A 17,758-nucleotide genomic window follows, 5' to 3' on the forward strand; every position below is an offset into this window, starting at 1 on the left:
AAACATTCATATCATGTTTTTAAATATATAAGTTGTAGCATAAGATTTTATTTTACCTATTTTGGTTTCTCTTTTGGTACGGTCTATTCAAAGTGGTGTTCCTTTTTTTCAAAAGTTTACTAACATCTTACTTCTCGCAAAAACGATGCACGTTAGTCCTTCTTGATTACGGCGTTAAAAAGACTAACGGCACAGCTGCCCAGCTGACACAAAACTGATGAGTTATATAGTTATGATTGAGGTGACAGTGTGATTTGCTGATATGTATTAAAATAAAATAATTTAAAATGAACCTACTTTTTTTGCCCACACATGCATCTCACCCTTACCCTACGGTTATCATAAAAGTAGGTTCATTTTAAATTATTTTATTTTAACACATATCAGCAATTCACAGTGTCACCTCAATCATGAATGTACAACTCATCAGTTTTGTGCCAGCTGGGCGGGCAGCTGTGCCGTTAGTCTTTTTAACGCGGTAACCAAAAAGGACTAACGTGCATCGTTTTTGCGAGAAGTAGGATGTTAGTAAACTTTTGAAAAAAAGGAGGACCACTTTGAACAGACCCTACGAAAAGAGGAACCAAAATAGGTATTAAACCGATTTTATTCACTTAAATGGATTTGGGCGAGAGTGATTGAATTTGAGAGGATTTGAAGATAACTTTTTTTTATTGTTTATTTGAGTGGATTTGAAGGTAAATGAAAGTAAATTTGGAAGTAAATTTTTTTAATCTGTCACATGAATCAAATCCTACATTAATTTTCACAGACATTGTTTCCAAATCTACTCTCATTTATCTCTAAATTCACTCAAATAAATAACAAAAGAATTTATCTTCAAATTCACTCGATCAATCTCTCTAAATCCATGTAAACAAAGATAAGATTTGTCGAAATTAATGATTCAAATCTATGTTTGAATGTACAAAAAGAATACTTTACATTAATTCTGTTAGTATGCAGAAATTGCACGTTTCTTCCCCTACAACACATGCTTTATTCTATATAAGAGAAGAGACACGGCGTTTTTTAATATTTAAAAAATAGAAAGAAAAATCAAAGTGATAAATATTAAATAGAAAGACTATTTAATGTATAAATGATAAATATTTAAGTAAGAGCTTTTTGGATCTGTTTAATGTATAAATGAAAGTTTAGAGAATGTTTAACACTTCCGATGCTCTACTTTTAATAAGATAATGAAAATATTTAATTTAGAAACAAATTAAGAATATAAATAATGCTTAAGTTGAGAACGTTAGTGAATTTAATTAAAAAGTTAAAACTGCGGTGATCTTAAGTTACAGTATCCTACCTCTTAATAAATCCATTACTTTTTTTTCTTAGTCGGAAAAAATAATTAATATGAAAATAAATCAAGAGTAAAAGATCGACTGTTTCATTAGGTAATGACAACATGGTCCACTTTTTTTAAGAATAAAATTATAGTCATTTTGCGATAGTAATACTTATATTTAATGTGCATAATTAATTATATTTTACATCATCACTAATGCCATCAACAACAAAGTTTAAGAGTTATTATTGCTAGGTATGATGAAAATACGTAGGTGCTAGAAATGGTTAAATTAAATTATTAAATCAAAAGTGTTTAATATATTATGATTTTAATCATAGTTTTATTTAAACAATACAATTCATATGGTTTTTTGTAATGAAAAATACAGATATGATATTGAAAATTTATCAACGATAAACTTATTACGACACAATATAAATTAGTTAAATATCATTTAGTAGCCTATTTAATATATTTCTAGATATTATGCATTTACAATTTAGAAAAAAAAAATCTAGAAAATCAATAAAAAAAATTTGAAAACCTAAATAATAAACAAAAACTAAAATATTTATATTGATTTTAGTTTTGTTTTTTAATTTATCACGCCACTAAAGTTTATATTTTTATTTCTTATAATATACGTGTAGAATTATACTTATTTATGACGAAATAAATTCTTTTACCCATTTGAGTAACCAGTAAATGTAAGTATCATCTTTAATATTTTATATTTAAAAAATTATACCACTATTAGTTATTATTTTTTTTTAATAAATTTAGTATCAAGCTTTAACATCCTAATTAAATTGACATACTAAAACTCCAAAAAAAGAAATATAGATGACATATTTGATGTTTCTAACTATTTTTTGTTATATCCAAGATATATCTTACTATATCTTTTAATGTATTTTTTCAAGAAAGGAATAAAATAATAAATAAAACTGATCAAATGCAAACCGTCTTGTCATAAATTAGAATGGATCATATCTTAAACCAAATAAACTAACTAAAGAATTAAGAAGACCAAGGTAATTGGATTAGATAATTTTTCTCTCTAAAATCAATCGAATTCAATTCAATTCATAGACATTAATTTGTATAATTTTCGAGTAAATACATTAAAAGGAAGAAAAACAAATTAAATTGTAACATTTTAATTTCTAAAAAGAAAAAAAAGAGTTAATTTGAAAGGAATGGAAATTCAATACCTATTTGGGGACAAAATTTACATTGCACAATATGAAAACAAAAAATGAAAGTTGAATTACTAAAGATTACACATACAAATATGAGAAATTACTTGTTGAATTTCTACAACTCTGGACAAGATTTTAATGATCAACTAAGTACAAACTATAAAGCATCAAAATCTAATCCCCGCAAACATTTTTCAAACAGAATGAAGAGTGCGATAAACTAGCTAAACACTAGCTACAAATTCTACCAGTGAGGGTATATATAAATTTTAACTGGTGTTCGTGAAGTGTGATTGCATCCGTACTAATCTGAATCACTCCATCATCCGAATGTTGAATACTGAAATTTTGTATGAACTTACTCTCTCAAAAATGATTCTGTCAAAGAGATTTCAAAACTTCTCCAAGGACTAGTCCCCATTGAGTCCAATGGCTGCCACCCTGCATTTAGAAAATCAAATTAAAACCTTAAGAAGTGAGATCTTAAGAATGATTCGACTTATAAAACCGATTTATAAGACGAGGTTTGTCTCCACTTATATATTGTTCACTTATATATTGTAGATTTCTCTTATCTCTAATCGATGTAAGATTTCTAACAGTATTATTGAATGATACAAATGACCTTACTTGACAAAATACAGCAAAAGGCTCTCTAAGAGGTCCATCACACGAAAGCTCACTTGTACTTCCATCAATGAAAGTCCCATCAGCAAAGATCACCTGAGATTGATAAAAGGGTTGATACTGATGACTAGGAGAGCAGAGTAAAACATCCTAAAAGGTTCAAAACTGACAAAAGATGATAGATTGGGGAGACAAATCTGAGTAGACCTCTGATGCATATCCGGCAGTGGTGCCTGCAACTGGTTTGGTATATGAACCGACTGGAGAGCTTCTCTGAACAGCCTCACAGAATGCAAGGAGACGCTCACGGCTTCCTAGCTGGACGGCCTATTGCATTGAAGATGAACTTTATTTTTCATCTTAGTAGTTATCATATTTATCAAAGATAAATTGATCAATAAGTACTTACAGAAGAAAATGAAAATGTGAAATGAATCTAACTTCTGCTATAAGTACTTACTGAAAAGTGTATCCAAATAGGACTTAAATAGTTCTCTAATTCATCGATAGTATTTCAACCAGTAACAACTTTTTGCTAGAAATGCAGACAACATTTTATTTAAGAAAACAGAAGATTTAGAAAGAAAACCTGAACTATATCAGAACGGGGTACACGGGGGAGTGGCTGCACTTTATATCCTTTAGATGCCAACACTTCAGCAATCAGGAAGGAACCCTTAAATAGATTAAATAATTGTCTCACTACAAAGCATGAAGAAGAAAAGCACAATCTACTGATTAAAGTGAAGAATTCAGTACCTTGATTGCTTCCCCAACCATTTGAGGTGAAAGAAATAATCCCTGGAAAAAGGCTCGCATGATATCACCTGGAATTGAGCCACAATCCAAGCCAAGTCCAGGTGCAGAAAGACGAGCTGCAGCTGCTTCAACCCATTTTTGCTTCCCAGCAATATATCCACCACATGGTGCAATTGTTCCACCTGGATTCTTGATCAAACTGCCTGCAATCAAATCTGCACCCTGCTACCAATGTACAATATAAATATGTAATACTAAACATACAGGAAATCAACAAAAGCCAAAACTATCAAGTTATCTCATACCACCATGGGAGGTTCGATGCTTTCAACAAATTCACCATAGCAATTGTCCACCATGACTGAGCAGCTGGGATTTTGCACCTGTACAAGTATAAAAAGTTACAGCCTTAAAGGAGAATAGCACAGACGAAATAAACTGCAAAGGTACCCCTTATTGTGAAACCTAACCTTGATTATTTTTATTGCTCTTGCTATGTCATTGACACTCAAACTCCGGCGCCATGAATAACCACATGACCGTTGTATGAGGGCACATTTTGTTTTGGGTTTGACAGCACTCATCAGTGAATTCCAATCAAGTCCACCATCCTCAGCAAGCTGGAGCAAAATACCCAAGAAGAGTCTTAGAAAGCAGACTAGTGAATTACAGCCAGAAAAAGTATTAGTATGTAGTGTCATACGGGAACTTCTCGGTACTTCACCCCGAAATCTTGGAGAGAACCCAGTCCACCAGAGTCCCTTTTCCCAATTACTTCCTCTAGTGTGTCATAGGGAGCTCCAGCAACTGCCAAAAGCTGCCAGCTATATCAGTCTAAACCTTGTTCTAGTTACAAATACAAGTATTCAACAGAAAAATATTCTACAACGGTATAAGGGTAACTTTTAGCAAATAATGAAAAACAGAGAATGTGATAAACAATGTTACCTCATCTCCAGGCCTCAGGAGGGCAAATAAAGCACATGTGATAGCATGAGTACCTGAGAAGAACTGTTGACAGATGAGAATATTATAAATCATATACCTAGTGTCGTCTAAAACGGATAGATGCATGCAATTTTTTCCCCACAAGTGCTTAGTGTGTTTCTTGAATCTGAACTCATGATATCCTGTTAGGATATAAAGTGGGAGGTAATGAGAAGGAGAAGAAAGGTAGGAGTGAAGTGAGGCCGAACGGTATTGACAGTAAAGGCCGAACGGTGGAAGGCATGGAGAGGTATGTCCGAACGCTAAACAAGGGGGAGCGACCAGGACGAGCGGTAGAAGAGGGGGAGTGACCGGGACGACCAGGATGAACGGTGGGTAATGATAAGGTTTGGAAAGTATATGAGAGAAGAAAGTATAGAAGGAGAAGGGGACCGAACGGTGAGAGAAGGGGACTGAACGGTGGAAGATGGGGAGAGACCAGGCTGAACGGTAGAAGGCAGGGAGCGATCAGGCCGAACGGTAGAAGGTGGGGAGCGACCAGGCCGAACGGTGGAAGGCCGAGCACTAGACAACGGGGACCGAGCAGGCCAAACGGTAGAAGGCAAGGAGCGACCAAACCGATCGGTAGGAGGCGGGGAGTGACCAAGCCGATCGGTTGGAAGCAGGGAGCGTGCGGACTGAACGGTTGGAGGCAGGGAGAGTGCGGACGGAACGGTTGAAGGCGGAGAGCGTGCGAACCGAACGGCTGATAACAGGAGCAACCATACCGAACGGTTGGAAGCAGTGAGGAAGCATCGGAACTGCCACAGCCATTAGGATGGGCGGGAAATCAATTAGAATAATGAGAGAGATATTCTGAGCGGATATTCCGCAAAAGATAATTAGAGTAATCAAGGTCATATCTTAGGGCAACACTCGGTATAAGTTAATTATAGTAAATAAAGATAAATATATTCGGTAATTATAGCAAATAGGATTAATTGCTATTATTCAGTACAAGTTGGGCGGGAAATAATTAATATAAATAAAGAGGGAGTCTAGGGTTAAAGGTATGCTTTTGATTATTGAGTTTTGTAAAGGAGGTTATGCTCCAGGATAATTGACGGAGGTTATGCTCCCAATTATTGGTTGACTGAAGGAGGTTATGCTCCCAATTATTGTTTACTTGTGTTTACCCAGATATTACCATCAATAAAAGAGATTCATTCGTCCATTATCATTCTCTCATTATTATATTGCTTGTTGTGAGAGTGTGAGAGGTTGTATTTGGGCTAGTTTACGTACTCAGGTATGTAACATATCCAAAATATATAAGGAAATATCCAAAAAGGAACATATTGGAAAACTAAGAACCTGTGAACGAACAATAGCTGACTCAGCCCCAACAATTTCTGCAAAAGCCTGGTCAAGAGCCCCTCGACCCCCAGCTTCATCATGACCATAACCAGTGCTACCACCAAAGTGCTGATAGAACATAAACAATAATCAAATTATTAGGAACTGATTTGAATCCACAACACAGAAAATAACTAATTCTGCAGAAATTATAATGAAAAAGTTTGATATCATGATTGTGTTAACTACCAAGGCTCACAGGCAAATAGAAATTTATATCCAACAAAGATGACAGTGACCAACCATGGTACCACACACGTAAGCTCCTAACAAACAAATTTAGGACAGAGTACTGAGAAACAGAAGTAAACTAATGAGATGATGACTTTGCAGATAAAGCTTTCACTTTCACAGAAATTTATTTTATCCATTTTAGGGGAAGGAGAGTCTTTCATTTCCTCTTTGCTACATATCAGTTACAGTGTACAGAACTGCAATTTATCTGCACCTTCTGCGATAAGTGTTCAATAATTGAGTGAACTGAATGGCAAATATGGGAGGGCAGAAAAATCATTCCAATGGCTTAAAAGGCATATCTAGCAACAACACTAAAAACAGGTAAAGTAAGTTTTATTAGCCTCAAACCCATGATGGGCATCATATAAAATAATTATTAATACAATAATATTTTAGCATCTTTGAAAACAGGTTATGCAAGCTTACATGAGATCCAACTCGAGCATTCTGAAAAGCTCTAAGGACACGGGTGGTATTGCAGGCAACCAAATTATCCACAGCCCTAAACTCTAAATGTAAGGCATCTACTGCTGTTACAACCTGCACTACAAGAAAAGGAAACCATTTACCATTACTATTCTTTACCAATCCACAAGCATTTTCAGCATGTGAATCAAACACCACTTCAAAATCAGAATTTTTCCTCCAAATAATAAATTAAAGGTTCGTAACACTCTGGGCTCAGAAAACCAGAAGATAATCTCTAAAATTCAGGGAAAGAACATAATATACATATTTTGAGGAATAAAAAGGAATTCAAATCATATGCCACGTGCCCTTTCCATTTAGAAGAAACAAGAATGCAAATTCAAATGTCCATTTCAACTGATCCAAGCAGTTTTGCGCATTCAACAGAAACATTCTCTTTAACATTCTCAGAGAGAAGCGAAAATCTGAATCCTCTAGAACCAGCTTTTATTCATTTCCTTCACATCGTCAACTCATGAAGTAAACCCCAAAACCAAATTCTTAACTGAAAAAAAAAAAAAGGTTATTCAACCAAAACAGACCTAATTGATTCTCTCCTTCCCACAAATTCCAAACATTTTGTTAAGCTCTACAAAGCCTAGCAACACAATTCATATATCTCAAACTAAAAGGAAAAAACTTCATAATCTTTTTAATCACCCAAAAGAAAAAAAAAAATTTCCGGTTTTTATAATTCCTAAATCTTCCCAAGCCATCCAATGATGCCAAATAGTTCTGGGTTTCAAAAGGTCTAACTTTTTTAACAATTCTGAAGGCTTAGAAGGTAAAAAAGTGGTAGAGTGAGAAAATAAGGATGTGGGTTGACAGCACATACCTCTGGAACAAAGGGGTTGGCAATGGCATGATGAGAGTTGATAACATTGAGAGGAATGGAGAGAGGAGAGGTAGCCATTAGAGTGGAAGCTCGAATGGTATAAAGAGGAGAGATAGCCTGCTAAAAGTCATAATATCTAACATTTTTCTTCTAGTTGATAAGTCAAGGTTTCAAAAAAAAAAGAAAAATTATTGAAAATCATTATTATCATTGCCATATTCCCTTTTCTTTGTATGATATCTGTTAAATTTAATATTTATACTAATTTATAAATTTAATAAATGTATTTAAATGCAGGATTATCATTTCTTATTATTGATGTACGCAATTTACAATTTGAATGAAAATAATTTGTGTAAAAAAGAAAAGAAAATATTTATTTTGCGTGTAGTTAATTTTAATGGATATGTAGTCTTTTTTTACATTTTTTTATACTATTATGTTGCATAAATAAAACAGTTAGTTGATATATGATTAAAAAAATATAAAAGTTTTATAGAAAATGAGAGAATTTTATTATATATTAATAAAACCACATGTGTGCTATCGCGTGTTTGTTTTCTTTACATATAATAAAACATTATATTAATAGATAATAATATTATAATTTAATCAAGTTAATATACGAAGTAAATTCATATTTATTGTGAGTAAAGAATATTTATTTGTATACATATATTTTTTTAAAAAAAATTATATTAATTTTTTAAAAAAAGTAAAATATATTTTTAAATGAGTTTCTTAGTTATGTATAAAGCACATCATTTATATTTTTTTCAATTTAAAAAAATTGAAAACAAAAAATAACACATTGATAATATATAATGTAGTATAAAAGAATGAATAAATAAGTATAACTCCGTATAACAGTAAAATTTTTCTTAAACTATTTTATTTAATTATTTTATATTTTAATAGAAACTATTTATTATTACATGTCGCACCTGTATCTATGTGTTTTCTAAATATTTGTATAATAACATAAATTGTTAATATTTATAAATTGATTACGTCGATATAAAATTAATAAATTTATATTCGTTTTCAAAGTGAAATATATCTTATACACAATTATGATGTAAAACAGAAAGTATGATAGATTTATATTATTAAACTTTTCTTTAATTGGGAGACCAAAATTGATGTTTTAGTATAGTTGTTCTATCATTTATAAAAAGTAAATATTTTTGTTAATTTATACAGTGGAATCCTTTGTGGAGGATTATAGTGAAATCTTCTACGGATGAGACTGGACAACTTAGTTAAAGTGAACCAGTATAAAAATATTTGTGCACTTACTTTCTTTCTTGTCGAAACGCTTCTTTTACAAAATCTGTGAGATGTGTTTTTATTTCTAAATGTAAGAACCTTCCAAGCTAAACTATTACTATTAAACATAGGAAGTTCTTATAAACTCTGTAGTGTACATTCTGAATAGCATGATAAAAGCACTTCTTGATATAATCTTTTATTAGGTAGTGTCTAAGTATTCAAAAGAAAATCGTAAACCTCTACAATGTGCTATATCAAAAAAGTTGATAAAAGAATTTTTCCATTAACACTATTCAATCCCCCCTTCTAGTGTTGGTCAATTATTTCAACAGACACCAACACAAATATGAACACAGACATGGACACGGGCACAAGCACGAACATGGATACAAACACTAACATTGACATTTATAAGGATATTAACACAAACACGAAAAGGAACACAAATAAAGAAGCAGACACGAACACAACTCTAGTTGATCCAATGTGGGCTTGATTCAACTTGGCTCGAGGTGAGCTGAGTCGACTTTGCCTAAGGTAGGTCATACTTAACTTTACCTTAGGCAAGCCTAGTATGACTCAATTTGAGGTGGGCCTGACTTTACACTACCTGATGTGAGCCTATGACAACTCGATTGGACGTGTGTCTAACTTAACTTGACTTAGCTTGACATAGATTTGGCTTGTCTCAATCCAAGGTGGGTGGTTTAACTAAACTTAGTCCAATGTGGCTTGACTTGATTCAACCTAATGTAAACTTAACTTTATTTGTCCAACATAGACTTGATTCTAATTGGCCTAATGCAGACCCAACTCGACTAGGCTTAAGATGAGTACAACTTGATTTAACTCGACTTAATTGAACTTGAGTAAACCATACTCAACTTGATATACGAAGTGTGTCTAATTCGCCTCATCTTGAAGTATGCTTATCTAGACCTTATAAAGACCTGATTTGACTAAACATTTTGTGGGCCTAACTCGACTCAACAACACGATCTAACCTTATCTAGACGCAACCAAACTTAAATCCAAGCTAAACAACTTGGTTAATTTGGACTTGATTTAACTTTGCCTATATTAACCTAAGACTAACTTGAATAAACCAATCTATCAACTTTGTTTCAGGACTTTTGTTCTCATTTTAGTCTGGACTTTTTTTATATGAGATTTCTAGTCATATAATTTCTTTTGTCCCTATTCATGTACGTCTTTTTGTTGTCATTTTAATCATGTGGACTTTTTGTTTAGTTTTCTAGTCATATAACTTTTTTTGTCCCCATTCATGTACGTCTTGATCAACATGGTATATTTGATCAAATTGACAGATTTACCAAAAGTAAATGATCGAAACAAATTTTTAAAAAACATTGTAATAATATTTCCATCCGTAAACATTCATGTAACTTAGAATTTAAGTTATGTCGTGTTCGCATGAACGGATGACAGTGTTCATGCGAAATTGCGAGCGATGAATTCAGTACGGTGTGTTGTTCGTTTGAGAGGATTATGAGGGATCAACGACGATGGATTTAGAGGATTCATCGAATTTTCGTCACTTGCGTATGAGAAGAGATTTGCGCGGATTGTAAGCGAAAAGTCATGTGTGCCCTCGTCCTATTTGCTAAATTCCATCCCTGTATATGAATTTACCATTTACAACTGATTCCCTAGCACAGTGCAATAAGCAGAACCGATTCGAAGGGGTTAATATTAAAAAATTTGATAACATCAGGCTTTTACCTTTACTACTGTACATGCACGAGAGTGCTTGGGTTGGCGTGGTGGCGTGCTTACAGAAATATTCCTGAAGCTTTCCTCAGCTAATGTTACCTTGCTTCATACAGCCATTCAACAGTAAAGATTCCTGCAGCCAGACACAGTGATAGTGCAGTATGGATATCAAAGCGCCATTGACCAGAAGACGGACTTCAAATATGTAGTTGCTAGTGGGTAGGTCATTTTATTTATTGAGTGATCAGAAGCATAATATATTGGTTGCTAGTGTTGAAAGGTGTGTGCGAAGAGAGCCTTGTTGGCTGTTTTGCTGAGTCGACGAAGACAAAGTGGTGAGGTTAGTAAGATAGTGTGATGTATGTTCAAGCACATATTGTTGGTTTTCATTTGCAGGGTTGTATACGGGGAGGAAGAAGGACATTGTGCTTGTTAATGGCATGAAGAAGTTGTGGGTTGAAGAGGAATATGAATCCGCGTGTTTGAGAGGCGAAGAAGATGATGAACAGTACGCATAGGGTGGCCTAATCGGTTACAGAAGAAGGACGGTGTGCGTGTTGATGGCATGAAGAAGCTGCGGGTTGAAGATGAAGATGAATCCGCGTGTTTGGGAGGTGAAGAAGACGATGAACAGTAGGAAGAGGGTGGCATAATCGGTTACAGCAGAGAAGTATGCAGTTACAGTGGTATGAAGTTATGCGGTTACAATGGTATTCGGTTACCTCAAAGAGGTATCTGGTTACACGGCAAGGAAAATGTTTGCAAATTTGGTTACGGGGAGGGGTGAGTGGTTATGTGGTGAACAGAAGCTTAGCAAACGGTCTTCTTCGTAGGCAATGAGAAGGTTTCGGTGGAGGCTATTATGGAGGACGTCGTGAAGGTGGCGGAGGCCATCTGAGAGATAAGAAGGTGGAGATTGAAGCAACGATCTGATGAGAAACGAAGTTGGAGAAGGAAGCAAGAGAATGATGATGAGGAGTGAAACATGTGTAGTCCATGTAGAGGAGTGACTGGTGGTGGCTGAATAACGATCACCTCTAACAGTGTGTTTGTGATGCAGGTGTTGAGTGGTTGCATGTATCGTGATCGTGGTGGACGTACGTGCGTGAAGGTGGTGGAGATTGGCAACGTCGTGGAGCGGTGTGAGCTACGAAAGGTGGTGGAGGTTCATCAACACCATACTTGGTATTGTATTGGTGTTTTGTTTTTGTTTGTTGAAAATGAAAGCAAATGATCATGACTTGGATAATTTAAGTATGAGTTCTTAACCACTTTTTTTACACTTTTGATACAGTTGCATTGGTAGGAAAGACGTGGCTGTGTGGTTGGTTGTGAAAGTGGGGGACTATGGTGCATCAGTGGAGCAAAGTGGTACATTTGAAAATGTAACATTCAAACTTATTTTCAATCTTGTGCAAGCATTGAAAAATGGGTTCTTATCTGATATATTTATTTTTGCAGGTTAGGTTTGTTTAAGAGTGATTTTGTAAATTGAGAATTGAACGTAGCATCTACATAAGGACAAATTGGTTACGTGATTGGACGAAAAATCCTAGTGCCCGTCATTTGTGGAATTTTTTTGCTTAATCCAGCTTGAAGTGTGCATACGGGTTGAAGGTCTTCAAGAGGTAAGTGTTCTAAAGTTAAGTTGACCATAATATATATATATATATATATATATATATATGAATCATGGAATCAGTGGTGGCTATTTGTAGCTTGACGGGGTTCAATATATGAATGGAATGTATTATGTTGATTTATATTTCTCTGTTATTTAATATATGAATGTATAATTATTTTAAATAAGAATTTGATTTGTTATATGTATATGTATGTAGTTGATAATAAAGAAATGAAATGTTGTTGTTCTGTTAGGTTATTTACTGTTGTTTATTTATAATGATTAGTTGAATGTATTAATGTATATATGAATTATGTTTAATAAATATATGAATGCATGATTTTGATTACCTATATGTGTAATTGTTTAAGTAAATCTAGATGGATGAATATATAGATTTATCATATTTGGACCGCGAAGATATAGATGATGATGTGGTTGGTGTAGACTTCAATATTATCGCAATGATACGTCGACAATTACAAATAACCACTTCATTGGTTGCACTAACAATGTTATGCATTGTTGCACACGCGTTGAGTATCTTGAAAATGTACTCCAGTGATTCGAGTAGTGTAAGCAATTACCTACCAGACAGAGACCATCGTAGGGAGCAATTAATGTCATATCTTGTGCATACTAATCGGTGTCGCGACATTATTAGGATGGGTCCAGAGGCATTTATTCATCTTTGTGAGAGACTAAGATCAACAGGGTTAGTTAAGGACGCCATTCGGTAGACAGTGGAGCAACAAGTTGCTCAATTTCTTCATATAATTGGCCATAATGTTAAGAATTGAAGTGTCGCATTTTTCTTTCATCGATCTAGTTCGACGGTTAGCATTTTAACTTTAGAATCTGAATTTCTAATTCAACCCTCAGGAAATGAGGTTCATCCATATGTCTTGAACAACAATCGATTTTACCCGTACTTTAAGGTACTCATTTGAACATATTTGTAGATGTTATTTGATCAAAAGATGATAAGAAATTTTGATTAATATGATGACTTCTTAATTTTATGTTTAGGATTGTTTAGGGGCCATAAACGGTACTCATGTTCGGGTAAAGGTGCCAAGATGTGAAGCTCCAAGATTTCGAGGAACAAAAGATTGGCCAACTCAAAATGTGTTTGCGGCGTGTGATTTTGACATGAAATTCACATACGTTCTTGCTGGGTGGGAAGGCACTGCATCTGAACCACACTATGGATTGGAGACAATGACAAACATTATATTAGCTTGTTGTATCTTACACAACTTCCTTCGTGGCGTGGATAACGATGACTCATTACTTGATGAAGTTGATAATGAGTTGAATGAAAGGGAACACCATAATGTTTCATCATCTCAAGTTAGAGAAGAGGACCATAGGATTGGTAGTAGTATCAGGGATTCTATAGCAGATCATATGTGGCGAGATTATCAAAACTCGTAGTTATTGTATTTTATTGTGTTGTATGAGTATTTCATGTTATGGGTATGACAAGTTAAATTATATATAAATGATGTTTAATGTTAACTTCTTACAATTTTGTTTATGAACTAGGTATAAAATGAACAGAGGTAAGGCAGCCGCCATTGAGTCCTCTGGTCCTACTAGAGAGTTCATGAAGTGGACATAGGACATGGACACACGTCTTTTACACTTTATGATTGAGGAATCACGAATCGGTAATAGGGTTGACGGAAGTTGGACATCCCAAGCATATAGTAACATAGTTGATCATCTTCATAGCTCTGGGTATGTCACAATTACGAAAAATAATGTTAAAAATCATTAGAAGGTGTTGAAAGATAAATGGCGTGAGGTACATGACCTGTTTTCTAGATTGAGTGGATTTGTGTGGAACCCGGTTAGTATGACCTTTCATGTTGAGGACGAAGTTTGGATGGACCTGATTCAGGTATTTTTAAAAATAGGGTTAAATATGTTTTTGGTCCCTTAACTTTTAGTGAAAATTGGAATTAGTCCCTCTTCAAAACTTTGGCCTAATTTAGTCCCCAAACTTTAAAAATGTGTGAATTTAGTCTTTTTAACTAAATTTTGTTAGGTTTATTTAATGTTTCAAGTGCGTTTCATGATAGCATTTGAGTTATTTACACCGTTTGACACATTTTTGCTTCAATGTTAACTAAGAAATGCGTTTGAAACATCAAATAAAGTTAACAAAATTTGGTTAAAAGGATTAAATTCACACATTTCTAAAGTTTGGGGACTAAACTAGTCCAAAGTTTTGAAGAGGGACTAATTCCAATTTTCACCGAAAGTTAAGGGACCAAAAACATATTTAACCCTTAAAAATACTAAGATGTTGTGGATCCTTATAATATATAATATGAACTAGTGTGTTTGTTCTATTTGTTGTTTCAGTCGAGGCCAACTGCTACAAAGTGGAGAGTTAATAGTATGAAACATTACGATTTAATGGTGGAGTTATGGGCTATTGATCGAGCTACTAGGAGTGGTGTTCGGACCGCTCGTCAAGAACGTCGACAGCGGGTTGGACCTCGTGTCAGTGTTGATTTGAATCAAAATATTGAGTACATTCCAAAACAGCCTGAGTGGATGGGGTATAGAGACCCAACTCCACCATCACCTCCTCCATCTATGGATGAATATAGTCCAGGACAGACTCAATCTGTGTCTTCCGTCCCATCCGGTGGAACTTCATCCTCACGAGGCTCGAAAAGAAAGGCACCTATGGTCGATGTAATTGATTCTCAATTTGATAAGTTGACGACCAGCCTCGATGGTTTCACAAATGTCCTAAGCTCATCAAATGTACATTTTGGTGTAATTTTTGATGCAGCTGTGCGTCAAGTCTTAGCAATGGAAGATAGAAATCAAATACTACGTTCCCAAACGAAGATCCTTCGTCGCACCCCGAATTACACATATACAGAGGCAGACATTTATGAAATGTTGAGTGCTATGAACATTGCTGATGAAAATTTGCTAGAGCAATGTTATGATTTCTTATGTGGAAACCCCACATGTACAAAGAGGTTGATGGGACTTCCACCACACAAGCAGTGGAATAAATTATGTAAAATGATCTCAGGAGGTGACTGTTAGGAAGTCTTATCTGACTAGTTGTATGACTATTATATTCAATAATGTATTTGTGATGTAATGATGACTTATTGATTTTCCATCCATCTTGAATTTTTAAGTTATGGTTATGGTTACGATGTTACGGTTTGTCCTTCCTTGTTGTTATTTTCAAATATAAATAATTTCAAATAACTTACTTTATTATTGTTTTCATCATTTCCTTTGTTGAAGAAATTGTCAAATGGCCTCATCATCAACCAAAAGGCCAAGAAAAAGTCGTAAGGGAAAAGAAACCCTCACTGAGGCAGAAGATGCAACCCATGTCAGACCATCTGTAGAGGAACGATTAGATTGGCGTCGTTTCTTCACTCACAGCCATCAAATGGAAAAATATGCAGCTGATTTCTATACAAGGAGTATTGTTGGTCCAAAGATAACGAATTTTGAATCATTTGCCGGTTCAGGGTTATTTTTCCAAAATCATCTTCTATTTCAAGGGGTGGTCGAATTTCTTACATTGTAGGGACCCTACTATCCGGATTTAATCAAAGTTTTTTATTCAAATCTGAAGATTTTTGGAAATGGATATTTGCTCAGTGAGCTAAACAAGAGAAGAATAAGATTGAAACCTACTGATTGGTTGAATGTAGCTAATATGAAGTATGAGGGCCAAAAATTGTGTTTTTCAAATATCCCAGAGGACTTTCCATATGACCGGGAGATGGCATTAGCTACTATGGTTATACCAGAAATGCAGGGTCATTGTGTTAAAACGGTTGGTTGTTTGAATATTAATGATAGACTTCTGCATTATGTTATTGTGCACATGTTGACTCCACGGCCAGGGAATTTTGCTAGGTTATTGCAAGAAGATATCTTTATGATATGGGTGCTTAAAAATAATATAGCTATCAATTGGCCCCATCACATCATGCAGCATATGATTAAATGCAAGGCCAGTGACACACCCCTACCATACGGTGTCCTTATCACACAGATCATGCAATATTGTGGAGTTCATGTTGATGTCGATGCCAGCACTCATATTGGGACCCGACATCATTTTTCAATTAATTCTTTGAAGAGGTTGAATATTGTTAATGTCAACGGTGTTTGGCAACACGATGTCGGTGATGATGAAGAAGAAGAGCAACCAGACCATCATGACAACCCTGTACAACCTTCTCCACCTCTTTCAAATCCTAATACGATGACTCAAAATGTGAGAAGGGGTACAAGACTTGCAACACAAAATGCAGGGTATGGAACAAATGCAGGTGCGGGTTCAACGTATTGAAGATAACTTGGCAAACATTTCCCTCGACACGAACCGCCAATTTGCTCACCTCAATCAGAATGTTAACTTGATTCTTCACCGTTTAGATGATTGAGTTAATTTTTATTCCGATAATGTATTACATGACTCTTTTTTGCTTAAATTGACTTATGTGTTTGAAATATTACATTACCTATTTTTCAATATTATTATCTTTCACATCAGCTTTGCTAGTTTTATTTATTGTGAGCCTACTCATCTGCAAATTAGATGGACTCTCCAATCATTGATGAACTGCAAAAACAAATTAATCAATCAAGAAGACTATGTGCTGATATTGAACGACATACACAGGCCATGGAGCGTCGAATATCCCTGGTAAATGCTAGGATTCAATCATCTAATCCAACTACAGAAGAAATTGAAAACTTATTACGGACTATGAACATTGAAGATCATAATATATTCAGACAGTGCTTCGACTTTTTATCTCCACATCCATCCCATACAAGACGTCTAATAGGGATGCCAATACAATATCATTTCAATGCATTGCAACGATACCTTACTGAAGCAACGCCATCATGAACTATTACAAATATATTTGTATGTTTAAATGTTGCCACTTTTTTTAGGACATGTAATATTATAACTTCCTTTAATTATTTGTTTGTTTAAAATTATTCATTCTCACTTCCGTAACAAATAAATTGATACTGCTTGGTAGTAAATTATATTACAAACAAATACTACATTTAAAAATAAATTCATTTTACTACATTGGCTCTGCGATTGTTGGTGCAAGACCCAATCCCGAAATTGTTGACATTGTCACCATCGATCTCAATTCGCATGAGATGCGGGTCGAGGAGCGCGATTCGGGTTCGTACTCGGGTTTGCCTGGTTGGGTGTTTTGTTGTTTCCCTCTTGAATGCCAATTACTTCATCTTGTTCAAATGAATTCAAAAATAGGAATGGTAATCAGATAATGGGTTGAATGAGTTGTTGTTAAGTTGTAGCT

The 17,758-nt window shown here is 34.7% G+C and overlaps 1 protein-coding gene and 1 pseudogene across 2 annotated transcripts; one reads left to right on the forward strand and one right to left on the reverse strand.

Moving 5' to 3' along the window:
* Positions 1-2,549: 2,549 nt before the first annotated feature.
* On the reverse strand, positions 2,550-7,925 carry LOC148202501 (uncharacterized). Of its 2 annotated transcripts, XM_088108451.1 has the most exons (12): positions 7,775-7,925; positions 6,898-7,011; positions 6,193-6,303; positions 4,840-4,902; positions 4,595-4,708; positions 4,362-4,511; positions 4,197-4,274; positions 3,892-4,113; positions 3,722-3,808; positions 3,340-3,459; positions 3,136-3,228; positions 2,550-2,946 (listed from the first exon to the last, which is right to left on the reverse strand). In XM_088108451.1, exons 1-12 carry the CDS (start codon positions 7,850-7,852, stop codon positions 2,887-2,889), a joined length of 1,290 nt encoding a protein of 429 aa, XP_087964577.1. In that variant the 5' UTR covers positions 7,853-7,925; the 3' UTR covers positions 2,550-2,886. The 2 variants fall into 2 exon arrangements, with proteins under 2 accessions (XP_087964577.1, XP_087964578.1); XM_088108452.1 differs by lacking the exon at positions 6,898-7,011 and having other exon boundaries at positions 7,775-7,904.
* Positions 7,926-15,702: 7,777 nt separating this feature from the next.
* On the forward strand, positions 15,703-16,852 carry LOC148202502 (uncharacterized; annotated as a pseudogene).
* The last annotated feature ends 906 nt before the right edge of the window (positions 16,853-17,758 follow it).

This window comes from Vigna umbellata, chromosome 3, assembly GCF_029865625.1.
Source record: "Vigna umbellata cultivar VRB3 chromosome 3, Vumbellata_1.0, whole genome shotgun sequence".
Taxonomy (NCBI): Eukaryota; Viridiplantae; Streptophyta; class Magnoliopsida; order Fabales; family Fabaceae; genus Vigna; species Vigna umbellata.